General features: G+C 36.6%; 1 protein-coding gene and 1 pseudogene across 1 annotated transcript; one reads left to right on the top strand and one right to left on the bottom strand.

The window, feature by feature from the left end:
* The first annotated feature begins 517 nt into the window (after window positions 1–517).
* On the top strand, window positions 518–20,196 carry LOC114707358 (selection and upkeep of intraepithelial T-cells protein 10-like). Its single transcript, XM_037202825.1, has 4 exons — window positions 518–653; window positions 11,419–11,499; window positions 15,079–15,354; window positions 18,966–20,196. Exons 2-4 carry the CDS (start codon window positions 11,424–11,426, stop codon window positions 19,124–19,126), a joined length of 513 nt encoding a protein of 170 aa, XP_037058720.1. The 5' UTR covers window positions 518–653; window positions 11,419–11,423; the 3' UTR covers window positions 19,127–20,196.
* Window positions 5,661–6,137, bottom strand: LOC114707369 (annotated as a pseudogene).
* Window positions 20,197–21,993: the final 1,797 nt, after the last annotated feature.

The raw sequence follows: 21,993 nt of genomic DNA, 5'->3' as shown, positions 1-21,993 counted from the left end.
ACAAATATTCTTTTGCATATTTGCATAGTAAAAATAGAGAGAACAGTGTTTGCCCTGTTTGGAAAGAACTAGGAAAAAGCAGAAATGAGGTGATAACAAATCAACATTTTAGCTGTGCAAGATGATTAAACTTTAGAGATATAATATACAAGCTGGCTTCAGTCAACATACTGCCTTAAAAATGCCTACTAGGTAGTTCTCATGAATACTTATGAAAAAAATCACATGCATCATATTTGAGGTAATACATATGCAAACTAGCTTGATTGCAGCAATTCAGGTTTTATATGTCAAAATATTAACTTGCATACATTAAACATAGGCAGTTTTAGTTTACTAATAATACTTCAATAAAGCTGAAAGGAAAAAAATTAATTGGTTTTGTGCAATGTTAAGTGAGGGGATTTCCTTCACGAAGGAGTAGAGCAGCTAGACTGATTTCATAAAGACTTCCTGTTTCTGGTGCCAACTTGCCTTGGCTTGGCTCAGGTTTATTAATTTGAATTATGTACTGTGACTGAGCTGGCTGCTAGTTTAGCTCTGCTCTTCTCATTTCTCATCACACAGAAGCATTGGCTTCCATGGTATTGTTTCTGGGAACCTGGAGGAAGTAAGGGCATGCTGACATTTTGAATTGATTAAATCACGTTTGGGTGAGTAATCTAATACTTTGCTTACAGTGTGATAGTGACTATTTGTAGGGTCTAGTCTGTAATTTTTTTATTTCTAATTTTCCTAGTACATTGGCTTCTAATGTGTATTGTTTAATAATAAGAAAAGTTTGGGGAAGGCAGTTGGGGAAAGCTTGTGAAGATCAATACTTTTCGTTTCACAGCTCAAATGCAAATAGATGCTAACAAAGATAGTTTCAGAACACATGTTGCTTTCTCTTCTTTTGGTTATTACAGCACTAATGAAAACAGAAAACTCAGATGCTTGCTTCTCTTTAAGACAATGATTTATTCTTATTTTCCCACATCATCCAAACTCTTTAAACCAGCCTCCCTTGGGTTCAATGTTTTACCTTCTTAGAAATCCAAGATGCTGGAGTCAGTGATGGACCAATCTGATGATGACAGAAAGGACACATTCCAGCCTTACATGTAGGCATACATCTGTATTATAAACAGGAGCATGTTCCTTATAACAGCATTCTTTTTGATCAGCTGTGATAATTTTAACTATAGATTTTTAATTTAGTGTACCATGAAGTGATCACGGGGAGCATGCCTATAATACTTCTTCAACAAGATATGGTTTTATGTTAATTATCTAACTCAGTGAAGATGAACTGCTCTTCTCAGTGTGGCAGAAGTGCTCCAACATAATAAGTAATAGTGGAAAAATCTGTGTATGTTTATTCCTTACTAATGGCAGCCGTGCTACCAGTGGTTTCAGGAGAAAGACAGGATGGAGGAGGGGATATCCATTTCTAGCTCATAAACTTTCCTGTCTCCATCATGGCTGGCTCATTAAACAAATAATAGAGTTGTTCTAAATAAAGGCTGGTTGACATCCATAGGATAGAGCACCTTGTTCACTTGATTATTGAAGCTTCCTTACCAGTAGCAAACCTTGGTCAACCATGCTAATTATACATGACTATAATAAATATATGCAAAATTTCTCAATAAGTCAGAACACAACTCACAACATGAACAGAAGTGTTCACATTTAAACTTAACACAGTGGTAAAATAAACATTTAGTATTAAAGTCACTTTTGCAAACAAATCTTTCATTTAAGTAGAGGATTATAATTTGTTTTAAAAGGAAAGAATACACATTTTTTTTCTTTCCTGTGAAGTCTTGACCAGAATTAGTTAGTGAAGTACAAGATAACTATGTTGTAACATAAACCATGCTCTATTCATGGAAACCATTTGTTAGAGATTCAGATACAGATATGATCCAGTCCAGGAGTAATGAGAGAAAAGAGCTCACCATGGAGAAGCGACATTTTTTTAAACAATTCTTTAAAAAAAATAATTGATTTATTTATGTGCATATCTGTCTGTGTTTGTGTATGCCATGCAAATGCTAGTACCTACAGAAGCCAGAAGAGGGAATCAGGTTCCCTCAGATGGAGCTGTAGTGAGTATGGGGTTGTGAGCACTAGAAATGGGTGCTGCGAACTGAACTCCAGTCTTCTGGAAGAGCAGTGAGTGTTCTTAATTACCGGGTATTTCTCCAGCCCCAAAAGGTCTTTGTAATGACTTCATTGAAGCCAATGTTTGTGTTGCTTACTGAAGACTGCCTTTTTGACTAAACAGCTCTAATTGTGTAATGCTAGAACATGAGAGGAAATTAAAAGGGGATGGTTTACTATTCATAAACTGCTTATTGTAATGGCATCAAACTGTAGCCAGAAGGTTTCTCTGATCCTGCCCTGCCCTGAAGTAGGGACGAATCTCTCCCTCCCTCTTCCTGCAGCTGCTTGGTCCCAAGGAAACACATAGAGGCTTATATTATTTACAGACTGTATGGCCTATGGGTCAGGCTTCTTGCTAGCTAGCTCTTGTATCTTAAATTAACCCATTTCTATTAACGTATGCATTGCCACATAGCTTCATGGTTTACTGGTACTTTTACATCTTGCTTCTTCTGGTGGCAGCTCTGCACAAACTCTGCCTTTCTCTTTCCTGTATCTCTTAGATTTTCTGCCTGCCTCTAAGCTGCCTTGCCAGAGACCAAATCAGCTTATTTATTAACCAAAGGGAACAACATATATTCACAGCATACAGAAAGACAGCCCCCCCAGCATTCCCCCCCTTTTCTATCTAATCAAAAAGGAAGGTTTTAGCTTTAATATAGTAAAATTATATACATCAAACAGTTATCAAGCAAGAATTGCAGTTACAATATCTAGACTATTTGCATTTGGCAAAATTAAAGAAAATATTTTATCATCTATCCTATATTTGTGAGTCTAAAGTTTCATAAATAATTTATCTTTTATCATAACCAAGGGGAATAACTATCTAGTCTTCAACTACATCAAAGATCCCAGAAGGATATAATATTACCTAAGTAAACAGGAAGAGCATTGTAAGCAACTTCCAAAAATCTAGAATGACAGAGACAGCTGGCTGCCTGGACAGTCACCCAAAGTTTCTCTTCAATGTTGGGGCATACATCCTCAGCCTATAGGCCTAGAGTTTTTTAGTTGCTTCTCCTTGTGTCCTGCAGAATATCTGGCAGTCTCCTCTGTAAAGCAGGAACCTGAAGGACTATCTTCCCTTGTTTTGGCAAAATTTAGTAGTCATTTTTCCATGGGTCCTGCATGTTCAATTGATACAACATTTTGTCAAGCAGTCCAGGCAAGAATATTTTCTTGCCCAAATGGCTAAATTTTTCCATAAAGAAACCAAATTCCACATAGAGCATTTTTGATTCCCATCTTCCTTTTTGAAATAGATTGGTGCTGCCAGGAGCAGACTTGTCTCACTGTCCAGAAAAGTCAAAGTTTTTAAAACATTTTAAATTCTGTAAGTCTTTGAAGTGTTTAAAGATTACCTACCTAATTGAAACATACCTTTATATATCTAAAAACCTTAACTAACATGGCTATAAATTTGATTATCCTAGATAACTATTAATCTGCATTTCTTTATTATATATTATAATTTTAAATGAGCTGCATAAACATAATACCTTAAACAAGAGTAGAAGTATACATACAGTATAACAAAATTAACTTTAAATTTGTATCAATAAACTAAAATCCATATCAACATAAAACATTTTGAACAAGTTGTTGCTCTTTAAAAGTAGATTTAATAATCTACCCTTTTATAATATCATATCTATATCTTACATTTCTATATCATCTAACCATTCTTGCCAGGTATTGAATGACTTCATTTTTATTTTTTAAAGAAATTGTTTTGTTGTTATTGAGATAGGCATTTACTAGATAGTCTAGATTGCTTTGGAATTCACTATGTATCCCAGGATGGGCTCACACTCTTAGCAATTCTCCTTCCTCAATCGTCAAAGTTCTATGGTTTCATGTGTGAGTCAACCCATTCAATTTACAGCTCAACATCCTCCCCCTTCCCTGTTCTCATCTTCCCTCTGTGTGTATATTTGAGGTATATGTTCCATGATCGGTTTCATGCTTGTGTCTTAAAATATAAAGTCAGCTGAATAAATGTCAGTAATTTTAAACTTGTTCATTCTCCAGTCCTTTTTTTGCACAAATTCAGTGTTTATTCCACCTTTCTGTAATACTTCTGGATCTTTCACCAATGTTCCACAAAGAAAAAAGAAAAGCAAAACAAATAAAAAACTGAAATCAGAATCACTAAATGTTATCAAATAGGGAAATAAATTAAAATCTACAGCCATCAGCAAGAGTACAGCAAGGAAAATATGAAAAGAAATCAAAGATTCCTAGAAAACTGTACTGAGGCTCTTATATCAGCAAAAATATGTTACTGCATGGAGTGGAACAGAAACAGATCTTTTTTCCTGCTAAGGTAATATAAATGCACATTCTTTTTTAGTGCTGTGGAAAGGTAAATGTGATTATAATGATAATTCCTATCAGCTGTTGCAGAGCATGCCAGAAGCACATTTGTGGATTCTAGAGATGACATATACTGTAATTCTTTGATTGAGAGATAGTGGACACTCTAGAAAAAAAATCAACACAGAAGTAAAAGACAAAGGTGAATGAAATTTCTCTTACATCTTAGCAACATTTACATGGAATGAAACTTCAGTGTAGTTATTCTGCTCTGATGAGGCTTTGCTTCAGCCCCCAATCTCAATTGCTTGTGACAATACTCTCCTGTGAGGATACTTAGAGGGTGTCTTCTTCAACAGCAAACCTATCTTTAATGATGGAGCTGCTCTTCATTGTAGCACAAATTACTGAATAGTCTCTTTAGAAAAAAAAAAAAAAAAACCCAGACCGGATGCACATATTGGGATGAAAGCTGAAAGATCAGAGGAATACAACAAGCCAGCCACAAGTTCTTACCATTAGGAAATCCTCAGCCCAAGAGAGCTACTTCCTGTATACTCACACCTTAGATAACTTTCTGTGCCCTGCCATCTTATTTCCTCTCCAACTAGCTACATCACTTCCTCTTTCTGCCCAGCTCTATCACCTACTGTTTGTCTGTACAGACCTATAGACCTCTGTTGTTAACTAGTACTGGGATTAAAGGTATGTGCCACCATGCCTAGCTCTGTTTCCAGTATGGCCTTGAACTCACAGAGATCCAGATGAATCTCTGCCTACTGAATGCTAGGATTAAAGGTGTGTGCTACCACTGCCTGACCTCTACATTTAAAATAGTTGCTGGCTTTGTCCTCTGACCCCCAGGCAAGCTTTATTTGTCAGAGCACAAATAAAATATTGCCACATGCCGGGTGATAATGGCACACACCTCTAATCCCAGCACTCAAGAGGCAGAGCCAGGTGGATCTCTGTGAGTTTGAGGCCATCCTGGTCTACAGAGTGAGATCCAGGAAAGGCACCAAAACTGCATAGAGAAAACCTGTCTCAAAAAAACCATAAATAAATAAATAAATAAATAAATAAATAAATAAATAAATAAATAAACAATAACCACACTTCATAGTGCCTTATTGGAACTGATAACTAACCATTATCTTTGAAGCAAGTCCTAAGCTTTCCTTTTATACACTTTATTTGTGTGTGCCTGCTTCTCTGTTTTCACACTCAGGACTCCATATTGCTATCTTATCACCATTAGCTCTGCCATTAACAAGAGCTTCACATACATCCTCACTAGAGTCATCAGAAGATTCTCTAATAAGGTATAGCGTAGTCTAGCCAAAAGTGATCAAGCTCACTTTGTCTCTGTGTTTATATCTCATCTTTCCACACAGGCTCCATATTATCATTAAAAATCATTAGTCACAGTAAGGCAATTAATTACTATACAACTGAATAAGTTTGTACAAGGTCCTAAAGTCTTCCACAGTGTCAAACTTAGAGATCAGTTGAAGGCTTGCTTGCTGAGTTTGGCTTTTTATCATGTTTAATTTATTTAAATATTTAATATGATTCTCTGGGTTAGTAACTTCCTGATTAGTGTTTTTTTTTTCCTCTCCAGTAGGTAGAGAATTAGAGGTAGGGGTGGTTTCCAGTTCCACAGTCATCTTAGAGTTCTCTCTTCCCTTCTTTTTGTTTTAATTATCTTTATTTTTATCTTTATATCATTTTTAAATATGCCTAAAACCCCCAAATCTTCTATCTTGAAACCATTATATCCTGAACTTTTTCTAGTTTATAACTTAAAAATATTAAAATGTAAAACTCCTGACATATATGTATATGCTGTATGTACTATATATCTATGTAATGTGTTTAAAAACATTCTGAATTATTTTTACAGGTTTTCAAGTGTTACTTGGTTTAATTGACGCTTCATTATATAGGCTAGAAGGAGATATGTGGCATTGTTCCACTATAACTCAATACCAATGTCACCTTTTAATGCTGCAACTTAAAGTGTTTCAAAGTGATTATTTGGTTGACCTCCACAGCTCCCCTCTGACACATCGCCTTTATTTCTGGAAGAGTAAACCAAAATTTCATCTGTGTTGTATAGGTCAAGATTTACTTCCTTTTTTTTTTCAAATAATTTTGAGGTTAAGCAGCTCTATTGCTCTTAACATTCTGACAGCATGGGACTGTAGAGATGGCTTAATGTTTAAGAGCACTTGCTGTTCTTCGGGAGAGCCCATGTTCAATTCCCAGCACACATGATGGAGCACTACTATCTGTAGCTACAGTCCCAGTGACTCTAATCTCCTATTCTGGCCCAAAAAGGCACTGTAATCATGAGGTGCACAGACATACATGTAGGCAAAGCATTCATACTTATAAAATAAAAATAAAGGTTAAAATCTTTTGATTACTTTATGTAAGAATTTTATTGAATATACAATTTAATATAAAGGTAATTTGTCTTTGTAAATTGAATTACTAGTATTATACCATCTGTGACTACCTTATATTTACTCAGCTATACCGACATAATATCTTTAAACTCTGAAAATATCTAATGCATTTTTAATTTTATTGAACCTGGAAGAATACCATTTTGTGCCCATTTATATTAAGCAGTTTTCCTATTGATTTCTATATATACTTTCATATTCTCTATATTTATTTAATTTCCTCTTTCTTTTACTGTAGCTGAGGTTTTCTCCAGTACTGCCTGGGTCATGGTCAGGACAAATCTCTCACCCTCCAGTCCCACAGCCACTCAGACCCAACCGAGTAAGCACACAGAGACTTACATTGCTTAAAAAATGTATGGCCATGGCAGACTTCTTGCTATTTAGTTCTTCAATCTTAAATTAACCCATTTCTATTAATCTATGAGTTGCCATGTGGCTCATGGCTTACCGGTACCTTACATCTTGCTTGTCATGTCAGCGACTGGCAGCGTCTCTCTCACTCAGCCTTCCACTTCCCAGAATTCTCCTCTCTCCTTGTCCTGCCTATACTTCCTGCCTGGCTATTGGCCAAACAGTGTTTTATTTATTAACCAATTAGAGCAACACATTTAACATACAGAACATCCCACAGCACTTCCTCTTTTCTTTTTTTTTTCAAAAAGGAAGGTTTTAACTTTCACATAGTAAAATTACATATAATAAAACAATTATCAGCCGGGCGTTGGTGGCGCACGCCTTTAATCCCAGCACTCGGGAGGCAGAGCCAGGCGGATCTCTGTGAGTTCGAGGCCAGCCTGGGCTACCAAGTGAGCTCCAGGAAAGGCGCAAAGCTACACAGAGAAACCCTGTCTCGAAAAACCAAAAAAAAAAAAAAAAAAAAAAAAAAAAAACAACAATTATCAAGCAAGAATTACAGTTACAATATCTAGTCTATTTATAATAACTAGTCTATTTGTATTTGCAAAATTAAAGAAAATATCCTATCTATCATATATTTTTGAGCCCAAGTTTTCATATATAACTTACCTTTTACCATAAGTAAGGAAAATTATAACTATCTAGGCTTCAACTACATCAAAGGCCTCAGAAGGATATAATATTACCTGAGAAATGGGAGAAGGACACAAGCAATTTTTGAGAGTCTTGTGAGAGTAGACAGAGACAGCTGGCAGCCTGGACAGTCATCCAAAGTTCTTTTGTAAAGTTGGGGCATCTGTCTTCAGCCCACAGGTCTAGAATCTCTCACAGTCACTCTTCTCTGTGTCCTGTAGAATGTCTGGCAGTTTCCTCTGCAAAGCAGGAACCTGAAGGACCATTTTGCCAAGCAAAGTTCAGTGATCACCTTCCTATGGATCCTGCATGTCCAGTCAATTAAGCAGTCCAGGCAAGAATTGTTTCTTGCCCAAATGGCTATTTTTGTCAATAAGAAGATAAACTTCATATAGAGTGTCTTTGATGTCTATTCTCCTCTCTGAAGTAAATCCAGTGCTGCCAGGAGCAGACATGTCTCACTGTCCAGAAAGTCTAAATTTTAAACAGTTTAAATACCATATTCTGTAGGTCTTTGAAGTGTTTGAAGATTACCTATCTATCTGAAATATATCTAGGTATACCTAGAAAACTTAACATGACTATAAGTTTGACTATCATAGAAGACTAATTGTTCTATTACAATTTAAATGAGTTGTATAAACATAATACCTTAAACAAGAGTAAAAGTACACATACAGTATAACAAAATTAACTTTAAATTTGTATCAATAAACTAAAATCCATAACAGTGTTTTAACAGAAAGTCAATAGAAAGACAGACACACAGGAAGTAGGCCTCTTTTGGAGGGGAAGGACGGCAGCAGCAGTGAAGGGTAAGAAAGGGTTTTTAGTATCAACTCTTAGCTACTACTCTGACCTCTTGGGCTTTTAACTCTGCATTTGGCTTTGTGTTTCTTATTTAATAAGACTGTTACATCTACATTTTACAATATTTATGTGCCACTGATACCTTTGTTTTCTCATGGTGATGGATAAAAATATTTAGTTCCCCAGAATTAAAGACTAAGATTTCAAAGATTTTTTTCTTATACAAATGATATTTATAATAATTTTAAGACAAGTTTTTAAAACTATATCAAGATAAGTAAGGTCCCTTAGTTTCTAGTTTCAAAGACTCAGAACATAGTCCACAGCATTTCCCTATGTCATATCATTATGACACCTTTGGGGATTTCTTCACTGTAGCCACTTTAAATTTCCCAGATCATACAATAAATAACAATATTGCTTCATGTTTTATTTTCAGGGAGAGTCAAGTCAACCTAAAACTCATAATTACTTGAGCATTATTGGTGGAACCCTAATGTTAAAGATGAGTTTAAACAAACAATCCTACACAGAGGTGGGGTGCCACCTTCAGATTTCTCTTGAAATGGAATGTACGTGTCAGAGTGGAAAAATAAGCTGCTGGGTACATCCATTCCTCAGAGTTCTCACAGAAAGACCTACTGACTGTCATCTGTCCATAGCACATCTTATAGTGACTGTTTTAATAAAAGGGACACAGCTGATTGATGCTCAGATGCCCTATGTAGTCAGATGATATTCTTTCTACATTGGTTGTCTTTATTTATATGTCCTCTACTTTCTTTGGTGAAGGATGTGAGAAACTTTAAAGCAGTTTTTAAATGGCCTATCATGGTCATTGCTCATTTGCATGGTCATATGCTCTGCACAGTATGCTTCTCTTTATTCTTGACTTCAGAGTCATTTTATTCTGTCAAGATATTTTGTTTTTATTTCCCTTTCATTTCTTTGATATTTTTAAGTACTTAAGCAAAGAAATATATTGTAGATCTTTATTACTTCAGATAGTATATTCCCATTAACTTTCATTAGCTTAAAATTAGTAAAGAGAAACAGATAGAAGTGTACTGAGGACCACCATGACAAATATATACTGTTCATCATTTTGAGTGCCTGATAATAATGAAGAATGTGATTCTGATAATAATGAAGAATGTAATCATTTTGTTTTAAAGTATAGCTAAAATAAGAGAAAGCTAATTATTGTATTTTACAGGGAGAGTAGAAGCCAAAATTTTCCTTAGTAACAAAAATAATTTTTAAAGATCATGACTATAATCTACCACATATAACTTTGCTGGTTCTAAACACATGGATGTGTGTGCTTGAAAATCAAGAGATTCTGGGATCCAGAAGAAGTAAAATCAATATGTTGAGATACCCACATTCAATGTTCATGAATCAGTTCACAAGTTGACAAGAAATGGAAAACACCTAACATCCACTGAGGGTTGATAAATGAGGAAATATGTCATATATGTGTACTGAAACAAAGTCCTATCTTCAAAAGCAGAAAATCCCAGCATTTGTGATACACTAATGAACCTCAATGACATTATGCTAAGTGGAATAATCCAACACAGAGCAACATTCATGATCTTCCTTACACACATAATGTATAAAAGCTGAACTCATATAGGTAGAATGTAGAATAGTGTACGTTAAATGATACTGTGTGGGCTGGGCAATACTGGGCAAAGCATATGACCAAATTTTCAGCTAATCAGGATGAGTAAGTTTTGGAACCTTTTGCATAGCACCATGACTATACTTAATAATAGTGTATACTTGACAATTTCTAAGACAGTAGATTTTAAATTTTCTTATCACCACACAAAGGTAAGTATTTTAGCTGATAGATATCTTAAGAATTTGACTATAGAAATCATTTCACAAGATCAGGGTGTATCAGGACATTGTGTTGCATACAATTACTATGTGTGTGTGTGTGTGTGTGTGTGTGTGTGTGTGTGTGTGTTTGTCAGTAACACCTCAATAAGGAAAAATAAGATATGAATACATTAATGGAATTGTACTGAACATTTTCTTTTGCTGTTTTACTCATAGTTTAATACATTTCTTCTTGTCCTAATTTCATTAAATGTATCATTGTAAGACAATGTAACATCTCTATAGTCTTATCATTCACATTCATATTATTGATTTGTATGGGTCATATTTATATGTGATATGAAGTGGTGATTGTGTGTCTTTGGTTTTTCTGAAGGAACTATTTTGGCAGATTTTGTTCAGAAGTAATTTTCTAGGTTGATTTTGGTTCCACACATGCACAATGTAATTAGGTTTCTGTGTCTGACTTGTTTTGTGAAATATAATGTCCTCCAGTTCTATCCATTTTGCTAAAAATGACAGGATTTCATTCTTCTTTATGGATGAATAGTGCTCCCTTCAGTGAGATTAATCTCTGGAAGGCATAGAGCCAAGTAAAAAACAAGATAGGATGCTAGAAGAGATCGCCTCAAGGGGTTGCCGGTAGTCATTAAGACTTCCTTGCAAGGGGAATTTTCTCACAAGACAGATTTTTAGAATGGTCTTTTGTGTTTCTCTGTGTTGTCATGATTCTTACTGCCATGATTACAATTTCATTTCCCAGGTGTGATGCAGCCTGCAGCTTCGTGTTTAGCTGGATTCTTCATGGCCTTTCTTCTCTTACAGATCACCATACTCACCCAAGGTAGAAACATCCTCCCCATTTTATTGTTCTTTGACAATTTCACACAAGCTTACAAGGCATTCTGCATACTCCTCCCCAACCCTCTCTAATTCCCGTTTCACTCTTGTCATCTCCTCTTTTCCTGACATGTCCCCTCCTCAGAATCATGCTTTTTGCTTTGTTTTATAACCCACTGATTCTAATCAGGATTGTTTGTGTGCCCACAAGTTTGAGACTATCTGTTGGTGCATGGTGGACTCAAACAATAGAAGTCAATGACCGTCTCTGCCTTAAAATCCATCAGTAGCCAATAGTTCAGTGTTGATGGAGATATAAGACCATCACTCATGGGTATGAGTAATTTTCTGAATGATGATGACAGGCTCAGTCTTATGAAGGTCCATTGCAGGCTACTGAAGCTGCTGTGAGATTGTGTTTACAATGGTTGTGTCATCCTTTTTTTTTTTTGGTTTTTCGAGACAGGGTTTCTCTGTGTAGCTTTGCGCCTTTTCCTGGAACTCACTTGGTAGCCCAGGCTGGCCTCGAACTCACAGAAATCTGCCTGCCTCTGCCTCCGGAGTGCTGGGATTAAAGGCATGCACCACCACCGCCTGGCGGTTGTGTCATTCTTTAAGACAGCATTTTGTAGCAGTTTTCCCTATCACCTGGCTCTTACATTTTCTCTGCTTCCTCTTCCCCATTGTTCCCTGACCTTTTACTATCATTTACTGTATCCAAAAGTCTCTGTATTCACAATACAGTAGCATAGGAAGGTCAACAATAGGCTAATGGGACTTCATGAAATTAAATAGTTTGTTAGCAAAGGAAATTATCAATAAAATGAAGAAGCGGGGGCTGGAGACATGGCTCAGCGGTTAAGAGCACCGGTTGTTCTTCTAGAGGTCCTGAGTTCAATTCCCAGCAACCACATGGTTGTTCACAACCTTCTACAGTGGGATCTGTTGCCCTCTTCTGGAATAAAGGCATATATATACATAAAATAAAATCTTTAAAAAAAACGAAGAAGCAGCCTTTAATCCTAAAAGCTGGGAGGCAGAGACAGGTGGATCTCTGTGAGTTAAATGCTTCCTTGGTGTACATCAAGAGTTCCAGGCCAACCAAAATTACATCAGGACACCCCCATCTCAAAAACACAGCAACTAAACAAAACAAAACAACAAAAAGGGGAATATTTGTAACAACAATTCAAGAAAAAGAGACCATAAATTGAAGAGAGAGCAAGGGGTGCATGAGAGGGGTCAGAGGGAGAAGAAATGAAAGAAATTACATGACTATAATGTCATAAATAGCAATATTATCTGCAATATGTTTTTAATGAGGAGAGAATTGCATCACTTTCTCCCCTCCAGGTGCTCCCGGATATCCTGTGTTCAGTTCTTCTTATGTCCTTCCCCTAATCTCAAGTTGATAGCTTCTTTTTCTTTAATTATTACTGCCATGCACAAATGTATAAATATAATCAGTTGAGTGTTTTTTTCCGCTACTTGTATGCATATTGTCTTAGGACTGATCATTCTGCATTGGACAACCAATGAATGGGCACCTTCTCACAGCAATCATTAGTTGCTTGTACTTCTTTGTCTGGGGTTGGATCACTCAAAAATTTCCTCCTTCAACATTAATATGCCTGTTGATATTACCACTGTTCCAGTCTTGTTTACTAGTCATCTCTAGGAGAGACTGTCTCAGTCCAGACCTGGCTTTCTGGCTCTTACAATCTTTCCACCTTCTGCTTCTGCTATGTTCCCTGAGCTGTAGAGCAGAAACTATAATATAAATGTAGCTTCTGGGTTGGGCTCCCCACAATCGTTTGATCCATACATATGTCTAGCCACAGTTTCTGGGATGGTCTCCATCTTCTGTAAAGGGGTATTTGTTAGATGAGAGGGTAGTAGCTTCACCTGAGGACATAAATTTTAAAAGATCTAATAGATCCATTGTGAAATGTCATCCTTTACATAGTTATAAAATCATGAATTAATATCACAAATGAAGCTAAAATAATTTGCAATTTATATATCAATACCTGAGATTATATACAAAGAAATACACATATGCACACCAAGTGTAAAACAAATATGCACATATAGGTGTATATGTACAGAAATGCACGCAGGGATATGTATATGAAAACACTTATGCATCCAAGTATTCTTCTCAATACTTTCAAATGAACCATGTACATGTTTTGCAAATTACTTTTAAAATATGAGTTTTAAGTAATTTTATATGAATATTTTGCTATTACTTTTATATTTGTGGAGAATTCTGTCTTGTGATCACTCAAAATCACTTTACCTGTGTTCTCGTATATAGATCTACTGAACTATTATGGTGAACCATTAAATAATAATGAAAGATATGTTAAAGAAACATATACCATTAAAATAATAATGAAAGATTTATTATTATTTCAAGATATTGTACATAAATTCAATACTATAATTTAAACTATTACATATGAAACTTCACATATGTATAAATGTGTGTATGAAAATTTTAGTAGTGATCTATCAGGTCACATGTAACTCTGCATCATCCCTTGTAATTTGATTGCACGTTATTGAATTGATTGAGCTTTCTAGAGAGTACTGACACCTCTGTGTGTACCTAGAAAACTTCCCTTTACTTTGATTTGGCCCTCACAGGAGCACAATCCACAGCATCCCCTTCTGTAGTACAGTTGCTGCAAAGGCAGATGATAAGCTCCCTTCTTGAAGTGCTCCCCCAGCTCCTACAGGCCTCCAAACTGCTCACTGCTTCTTTTCTCTCTTCTTGTACTCATCCTGATATGAGATGGTTTGACCTAACCTCATCTTTACCCACTTGGGCTGAGAATTCTGATCATCAATCATCACCTTAAATTATTAAAGGGGATAAAATAATTAGTTCCTTCCCACAATAAGTAAATGTTACAGAAGCAGATGCATTGAGTATCTCTCTGCACCTAGTTGGTTCCCTGTTTTGAACAGCCAGTGAATGCTTATTTTATTGGGTTTTTAATTATTTTGGGAAGTAATTTTATAGTTTATCCACTCTTGGAGTTGGTCTTCAGCAATGAAGTTGTTTCAGTTTTCACATAATTCTTCATTACCACATCACCTAGAGTTTTCACAGCAAGAGCTCTAAATGCATTAATATATTATTTTTAAAAATTTGTTTTAAAAACTATGTTTATTTTCATAGTAGTCTAACCTTCTAAAGAATTTCTTTCAGTATCTATGCTCAAAATATGGTGGTATAAATGGCAAAGTAGCTAGTGTAGAGATGGGAATACCTAATTAAATTTGGTTTTGTCTTGAATTTATTGATATCTTCTAGTTTGTGGCTTTCTCTTTTTGCCCATAATGATGTACAGAAATTACTAAATTTCATGAAATCTGATTTATCAGTTTTTTTCTGATTGTGTTTTTGTCTCTTTCTAGCTTGTGTTTACATAGAAGTATTGCTTTTGCCCTAATTGTGACTACCCACATATGGGACACAGGTAGCATAATATTGAGAATGAGCCCTTCTACAAACTTCTCCTTTCTTGAATCCACACTACCGATCATAATATCATCTTTCTCTTCTTCCTAGGTATGAGCTTGGATATACAGATTAACATTCAGGTTCCAGATGCAGAAGGGGTACTGGTGGAGTGTACTTCAGGAAGTTTGATCCCACCTGCTGAGATGATATGGAGAGACAGCAAGGGGAATGTAATTCCACACTCACCAAAATTTGACTCTCAGGATGGATTATTGTATTTGAAGAGCAGCATTCTTCTGAAGAACAGAACACATGGTCCAATTACTTGTTCCATTTACAATGTAACTACTAATCAAGAGAAAAAGAGAAGCATTGTCCTCTCAGGTAAGTTCTTATAAATTGGTTCTATCAAAGATGAATTGTTTTATTCAAGAATTTAAATTAAGAAGAGAATTGAATGAAATAATAACTTCGAGGTTATGTTACAAGCTACAAACTGCTGTAGAGCTGCCCTATTTGAGTATCTGGAAATCAGAAAAATACTGAATGTTATGGAGAATATTTTAAAGGAAGGTATTGGGGCTGGAGAGAAGTCTCAGAGATTAAGAGCACTTGTTGTCCTTGAGGGCTTGTTTGAGTCCTAGCACCTATACTGGATGGCTCACAACCACCTGCAACTCCTGCTCCATGGGATCCAGTGCCCTTTTCTATACACCACATTTTCCTACAGGCATGTGCACATGCACACTCACAGACATCCACTCTCACTCATACAATGAAAATAAATCTTAAATGAGATATTGAAATAATTTGAAAATGAGCTCCCATTCTGGGTTGTATGTTAAGGATTCAAAAGCTATATGACTTCCACATAAATTTCTAGATTTCTATTTCTAGATTTGTGCCCTTGAATATTATTTTTCCTTTAAAATTATTGTTTTGTCTCCTCTGGAAAATAACATATATAACTTCTGAGGTGAAAGGAAGGTTAGCATCTTTCTGTAGGTGCCTTTGTAGATAATAGGAGTCAAGACAACGGGGAAAGGACATAGTCTAAATACAAAAACAAAGTACCAGGAAGCATGAAAGAGATGATAGGGGTATGAAAGGCATCGAAACAAGAAGATTACAAAGTGAGAACCAGGAAACAGCCTCCAGTCCCATCCCAGATTTTGGAAAGAAAAGTAAAGATAAAGCTTCAACCACAATCAAGCCTGGCAGCCTTATGACAGTCTGGTGAATATGCCCGTATGTTCTCATGAGTCCAGTTGCAGGGGATTTGATGTAATAGTGACTCCTCTTGCATGACAAAACAGTATTGACAAAAAAATCCTCTGTATCTCAGAGCAGTGTACATGGACTCTGAGCTAGCAGTTCTACCCTTCCTGTGTTACCCTCCATGGTGTTTGCCTTATCAGTGCCCCTGAAACCAAGGACCAAGGCAACCTTGGAATAAACCATCTGAAATCATGAGCCAAAATAAGGCATTTGTCTTTTAAACATTTTTCTAAGACATTTGTTATAGTAATAAAAGTGTCTAATGCAACCTGTAAGTAGAGAGGCAGGATTATAAAACTTAATTATCCATGCAAGAGTGCTGTTGAAGAAGGAAATGTGTGCTTAAAGGCTGTACTTCATTCTGTTCTTTGTACTATAGATGTCGATGAAGGCTGTTAGTTAATAAAACTGGACTCAGGGGAAGAACAAGATTTGGAAGTTATTAGTCCCATAATAGGACAGAATTGGATGAAAGAATAATCATGATATTTTACCTTGTTAGCAAGGGAAGCAAGATGGATAAGCAGTTAGAAAACCTTTGGACAGTCGCCTTTAATCCCAGAACTCGGGAAACAGAGGCAGGCTGATCTCTGTGAGTTTGAGGCCAGCTTGATCCACAAAGTCAGTTCCAGGAAAGGCTCCAAGGCTACACAGAGAAACCCTGTCTCAAAAAGAAAAGAAAGAAAGGAAGGAAGAGAGAAAGAAAGAAAGAAAGAAAGAAAGAAAGAAAGAGAGAAAGAAAGAAAGAAAGAAAGAAAGAAAGAAAGAAAGAAAGAAAGAAAGAAAGAGAGAGAGAAAGAGAAAAAAAACCTTTGAACATTAATTCAGTTCTTGAGACTCGTATGGTCAAAGGAAGAAGAACCTGATACTAAAACTGGGGTCAAACTCTATGCCAAGGAACCATTTAAAACATCTAAGTTAATAGAGAAAAACATTGGGAAAAGAGGCAAAGAGACCCTGTGATTCCTCAAATCAATCTTCGGGAACCTAAAGTGAGATTACAGTTTCAGCTGATAGTCAAAGATTTGTCCATTCAGTTTTGGTGAGTCTCTTTGTGTGAGGGTTCCTGGTATGCAATTTGCATCCTTCAAAACAAATAGCATGCAGACTGTCCCATGTACAGTTTTTGGAATTTAATATGAGCTACTGTGCACAAAATTTCCAGTTGTACAATTTCTTCCGTGCTAATAAGAACCCTGCAAGTAAAAGCAGACCATTCTGGCTAAAATAAGCCCCAGATAAAAGCTGAGAATTCCTGGTCAAGGTGTTGTAGCCCACTACCACAACTGACCCATCATTGTTTGGATTTCAGTTTTATCCTACAAGGGAGTCTGACAAGTTGCTAGATCTGTGTGAAATATCTATGTAGGGGAGACAAGTTTCTCCTTGTACTAGAATCTTTTCCTTCTCCCTGTATGAAATTCCAGAAGAAATTCTCATTTCTTTGGGGGTACATTGTTTCAATAGTCTGATAGTCAGATTGAGAGACACAAATGTCTCTAAAAAGTAAGAATATTTGGGAGAAAAATTTGATTAATTATCTTATCCACCTGTGCATCCTGTGAACTGCAATAGAAACCAGCAGGGCATGATATGCCATAGGTATAATAGTAGCATGAATGTTATGGGAAACCAATCACTTTCTAATTTGATTTAAAGCTTGCTCCACAGGAAGAACTATGTACCTGGTACTGGTAAGTCATAAGGGCCCCAGAATTGAAACTACTATTATTTTTCTAAATGGACATAGTATCAAACTGCCTTTTGATTTGGAATTTCTCTACCCACAGACTAGTGCAGCTTTAAGATCATTTCAGGGAAGTTTCTGTACATTGGATATTGGTTAACACAGGAACTCACAATTGGTCAAAATGTAAAGAACAGGTGTTTGTGGGGTGCTCAACCACAAATGGTACGTCTAAGCCAAATAGTGTTACCCACATATTTGGGGATTGGTAGACATAAACAGAGCACTGAAATCTGAACTAGACAGGGAGAATATAGTGATCCTAACACTTTGTATGCTGGTCCTGGTACTCTCAGGCCCTGCTCAAGTAACCCACTTTGCAGAGAAGAGACTGAAGAACAAGCAATCCACTACACCTCATCTCAGGGATTTCTCTCTCTTCTTTCCAGCAACAAACCACATGTGGCAGAAAGATAGGTCCAGATGCTGAGAAATCAGCAATCCTCAGTTCCTATTCTTGAATGGGCTCTGACCATCATGATGCTCAATTCAGAATTTCCTTCTGCCTCAGTGTTTCCATATTTGACCTTTCTCCTCTTCATAGCTGCTTCAGTGGCCTTCTTCTTTCCAGGCACTGTAGCAAGGGTCCCCAGATTTCTTGAATATTTAATCTTCCTTCACTTTAGGTACCTAGATTATCTCAGTTTCAAATAATAACCAACTCACAAGATGGCCAAGAAAGAGAAGTTAGAGGTGGGACAGGGGCCAGATATATTCTTCAAAAGCATGTCCCTTACAACCTACTTTATGTGCTCAGCCCCATTGATTAATATTTTTGTTGTTTTCAAAAAAATTCCATCAAATTATGAGTCCATCAATGGATTAATCCACTGACAAAGTCGGAGCTCTCATGATCCAGACACTTCTTAGTGAATGAATCTGCCAACTGAGGACTAAGCCTGTAATGTGAATCTCTTAATTGGAAATGCATATCCAATTTATAAAACCAAGTGCTTCTGTTCTCTTTCAGATGTCCTCTTCAAACCAGAGTATATGTCATTGATGTCAAACAGACCTCCATGTCCTGTAATATATTTAAGCATTATATTTGTTCTTCATTGTCTCAGAGGAATTCTTGTTTTTTGTTGTCTCAGATGGAGAAAAAAATTTGTAAAAGGTAAAGAGTTCTGAAACCATTTCTTTTTGAAACCCAATACTCAGATGTGAGGCATACAAAATTATTTACCCCAGAACTTAAGTGCTTCCCAATACTCTTTGTCAAAGGAGGTTTCAAAATCTTCAGAGATCCTCAGGTTAAGCTGCCACCCTTCCTCCTTGTGTGGTTCTTCAGGGCTATGGAGGAGCTATCATCACCATTCCTCTCAAGGTCTCAGGATTCCTTCAGAGGCATCGTTAATGATTTCCTTTCACTTGTGGTGTTTGTGGAATCGGAATCATAATAGACCTTTTCTCTTCCACGAGTCCTTTCAGCTTTTAGAGATATTGCTGGAAACTGTCAGGCACCAGATTGGAGAAAGAGATGAGTGACGGGAGCTCAGGCCTGGAGAGCCTTGCTGTTTAGGCCCTGGGGCACATCCCTGACACTCCCCCACCCATCCCTCCCACAGCAGCCTGTCAGCAGCGTTCTCCCCTTCCAATCACCCCCCACCCCACACCCCCGGGGCATCAGCAACCCCTGGAGGCACTGACTCCACCTGCACCAATTGGAGGAAGAGCCACTCAGGGACACAGGCTCCACCTGCAAATCCTACAACCTTTAGGCACTTAAGCATTTAGACAAGGCTGTAGTTAATTAGGTTCTACAGCATCCAAGTCATATTTTCAGGCTGCACAGTCACAAGTAAAGTGAGAAGATATTTATTATTTGATTTTGTTTTTAAGCCTGCTCTGTCTTCATCTTAAATGACCATAAATCTTAGCTTCACCCAATCCTAAATTCTGTCTTCACTAAAAATTCCCAACTGTAATCCTAACCCTAGCCCTAAAAACCTTGCTTATGAAGCTTTAGCCCTGACATAGGTTAAATGAACAAATGGATACAGCACTGAGACTTTCAAGACACTACCTATATTCAGTATTTCTCTTGTTATTCCAATGCATTCTCAAAGTCCTAGCCACCTAAATCTTCTTACTGACTCCTTTTCAGGTTTGAATAAAATGAGGTTTTGCTATGAGCTTACCTGGGAGTGTTTACCATTACTTTTGTATATTGCCTTCCTCCCTCTCTATTTGAATTTCAGGAGCAGAGGTGAGTGCAACTAGACTGGGATCTGTCATTTCACCTTGCCTTTGCCCAGTGCCTTCTCATCTTGGCACTATGTAGACAAAGCTGTGTAGTCTTTGTTGCAGAAGTAGCAGGCAGAGTTTCAGTGACATCTCGGTGGCTTCACATGCTGTCCTTAGAAGTATAATTTTCTCAAATTTTAGGCTTCCATCATGGCTGCTGATATTTTCATACACATAGTTACTGCTGCTTGTCTAGCAATGAAAAGCTTTATTTCTCCAAGTCTGGCTTTATTCAGTCCCACATGCACAGACATTCTTTTACAAAGCACATTTTTAATGTTACCTATCACTTATGTCATTTACACTCAGCCAACATTTCATAAATAGTTAAAAAAAACTTTTGGTTTAGAGGTCCCCTCTCATAATTAACAGGAAAAAAAGTACATTTTTTTTTGTTTCATGTTCCTTTTCTGAGACTGCTGAAAGCAAATGTTTGATCATCTTTGGTGTCTATTTACAAAGTATTTGAAAGTATGGACATACTGCAACATACACTGTATGTAGGGCAATATCTGAGAATTTAGATAAGAACTTCATTTCCTTGTGGATATTGGGAAAAAGTATTTTATAAAAAAAATTAAAGTAAGCTGAAAGAATTAATTACTATAAGGGATTTTCACTCATCCATAAGACTAAATTAAATCAGACATCAGATATAGATATACCTCTTCTGATTTAACATATATTTCAGAATGGCTATCAATACAACTCATTCCATCTATTTCACTAAAAATCATAAAAACAACTCCTAAACAAATTAACTCAAAGGAAATTTCTCAAAGAGTCAATGAAAAAAATAGCAAAGTGTATAAAGATATGGAAGGTATAATTAACTTCCAGTATTAGAGTGTTGTGTGATATTTTGTTTGTGTTCTGACAAATAAAGCTTGCTTGGAGTCTGAGGGTGGAGTTAGCCACTAGTTAACTATAGAGGTTTGGAGAACTGTAGAGAAAGAGGTACAGGAAGTGGTAAGTTGGGACTGAGACAGGATCTCAGCCCTTTTGGTCAGAGGAACAGAAGAAGTAGGACATCCCTGGTGGCTGCTCCCCTGCTTCTCTGATCTGTCAGGTTTTTACCCTATTATGTGATGCCTGGTTTTTAATTAATAAGATAATTAGATTTACCTATCACTATGAAATACACTGAATGTCCTAAACCAGTATTTCTGATTACAATACATCTTCCCATCCAACACTTACACAATTATGTAATTTTAAAGTTATTTTGGCCACCAAGAAAGCAAGAACAATACTTTGCATAATAGAAAATATAAATATATATGAATATTTTCTCCCTATCTCCCTCCCCTCATCCATCTATTTTTATGGTTTTGTTGGGATCTTGATACCCTGGTTTTAAAGTCCACATCAGGATTAAATGGACTAATTCTAATTCTTAGAACCCTCATAAAGGAGGAGTATACTAGATATATCCACATTCATCTGAGGAGCCCAAAGTAGTGAACACTGAAATAGTCTGTAAAAAAAATTACCAAGTAAAACAGTATGTCCCATGGAATACTATGAAGAGTAGAATTCAGGGACTGGAGAGATGGCTCATTGGTTAAGAGCACTTGCTTCACTTGAAAAGGATCTGGATTCTACTTCAGCATCTATATGGCAGCCCCAAACTCACTATAATTACAATTTTAGGAGTTCTGAAGACCTCTTATGGTCTCTAGCATTTATACACATAAAATAAAAAATAGGAAAATTTTTGCAATAATGGATCGAATTTAGAAATTGCTTCT

Source organism: Peromyscus leucopus, chromosome 2 (genome assembly GCF_004664715.2).
Source record: "Peromyscus leucopus breed LL Stock chromosome 2, UCI_PerLeu_2.1, whole genome shotgun sequence".
In the NCBI taxonomy this organism is placed as follows: Eukaryota; Metazoa; Chordata; class Mammalia; order Rodentia; family Cricetidae; genus Peromyscus; species Peromyscus leucopus.
The sequence above is the reverse complement of the archived record's forward strand: the minus strand, read 5'-3'. Positions and strand labels throughout refer to the sequence as shown.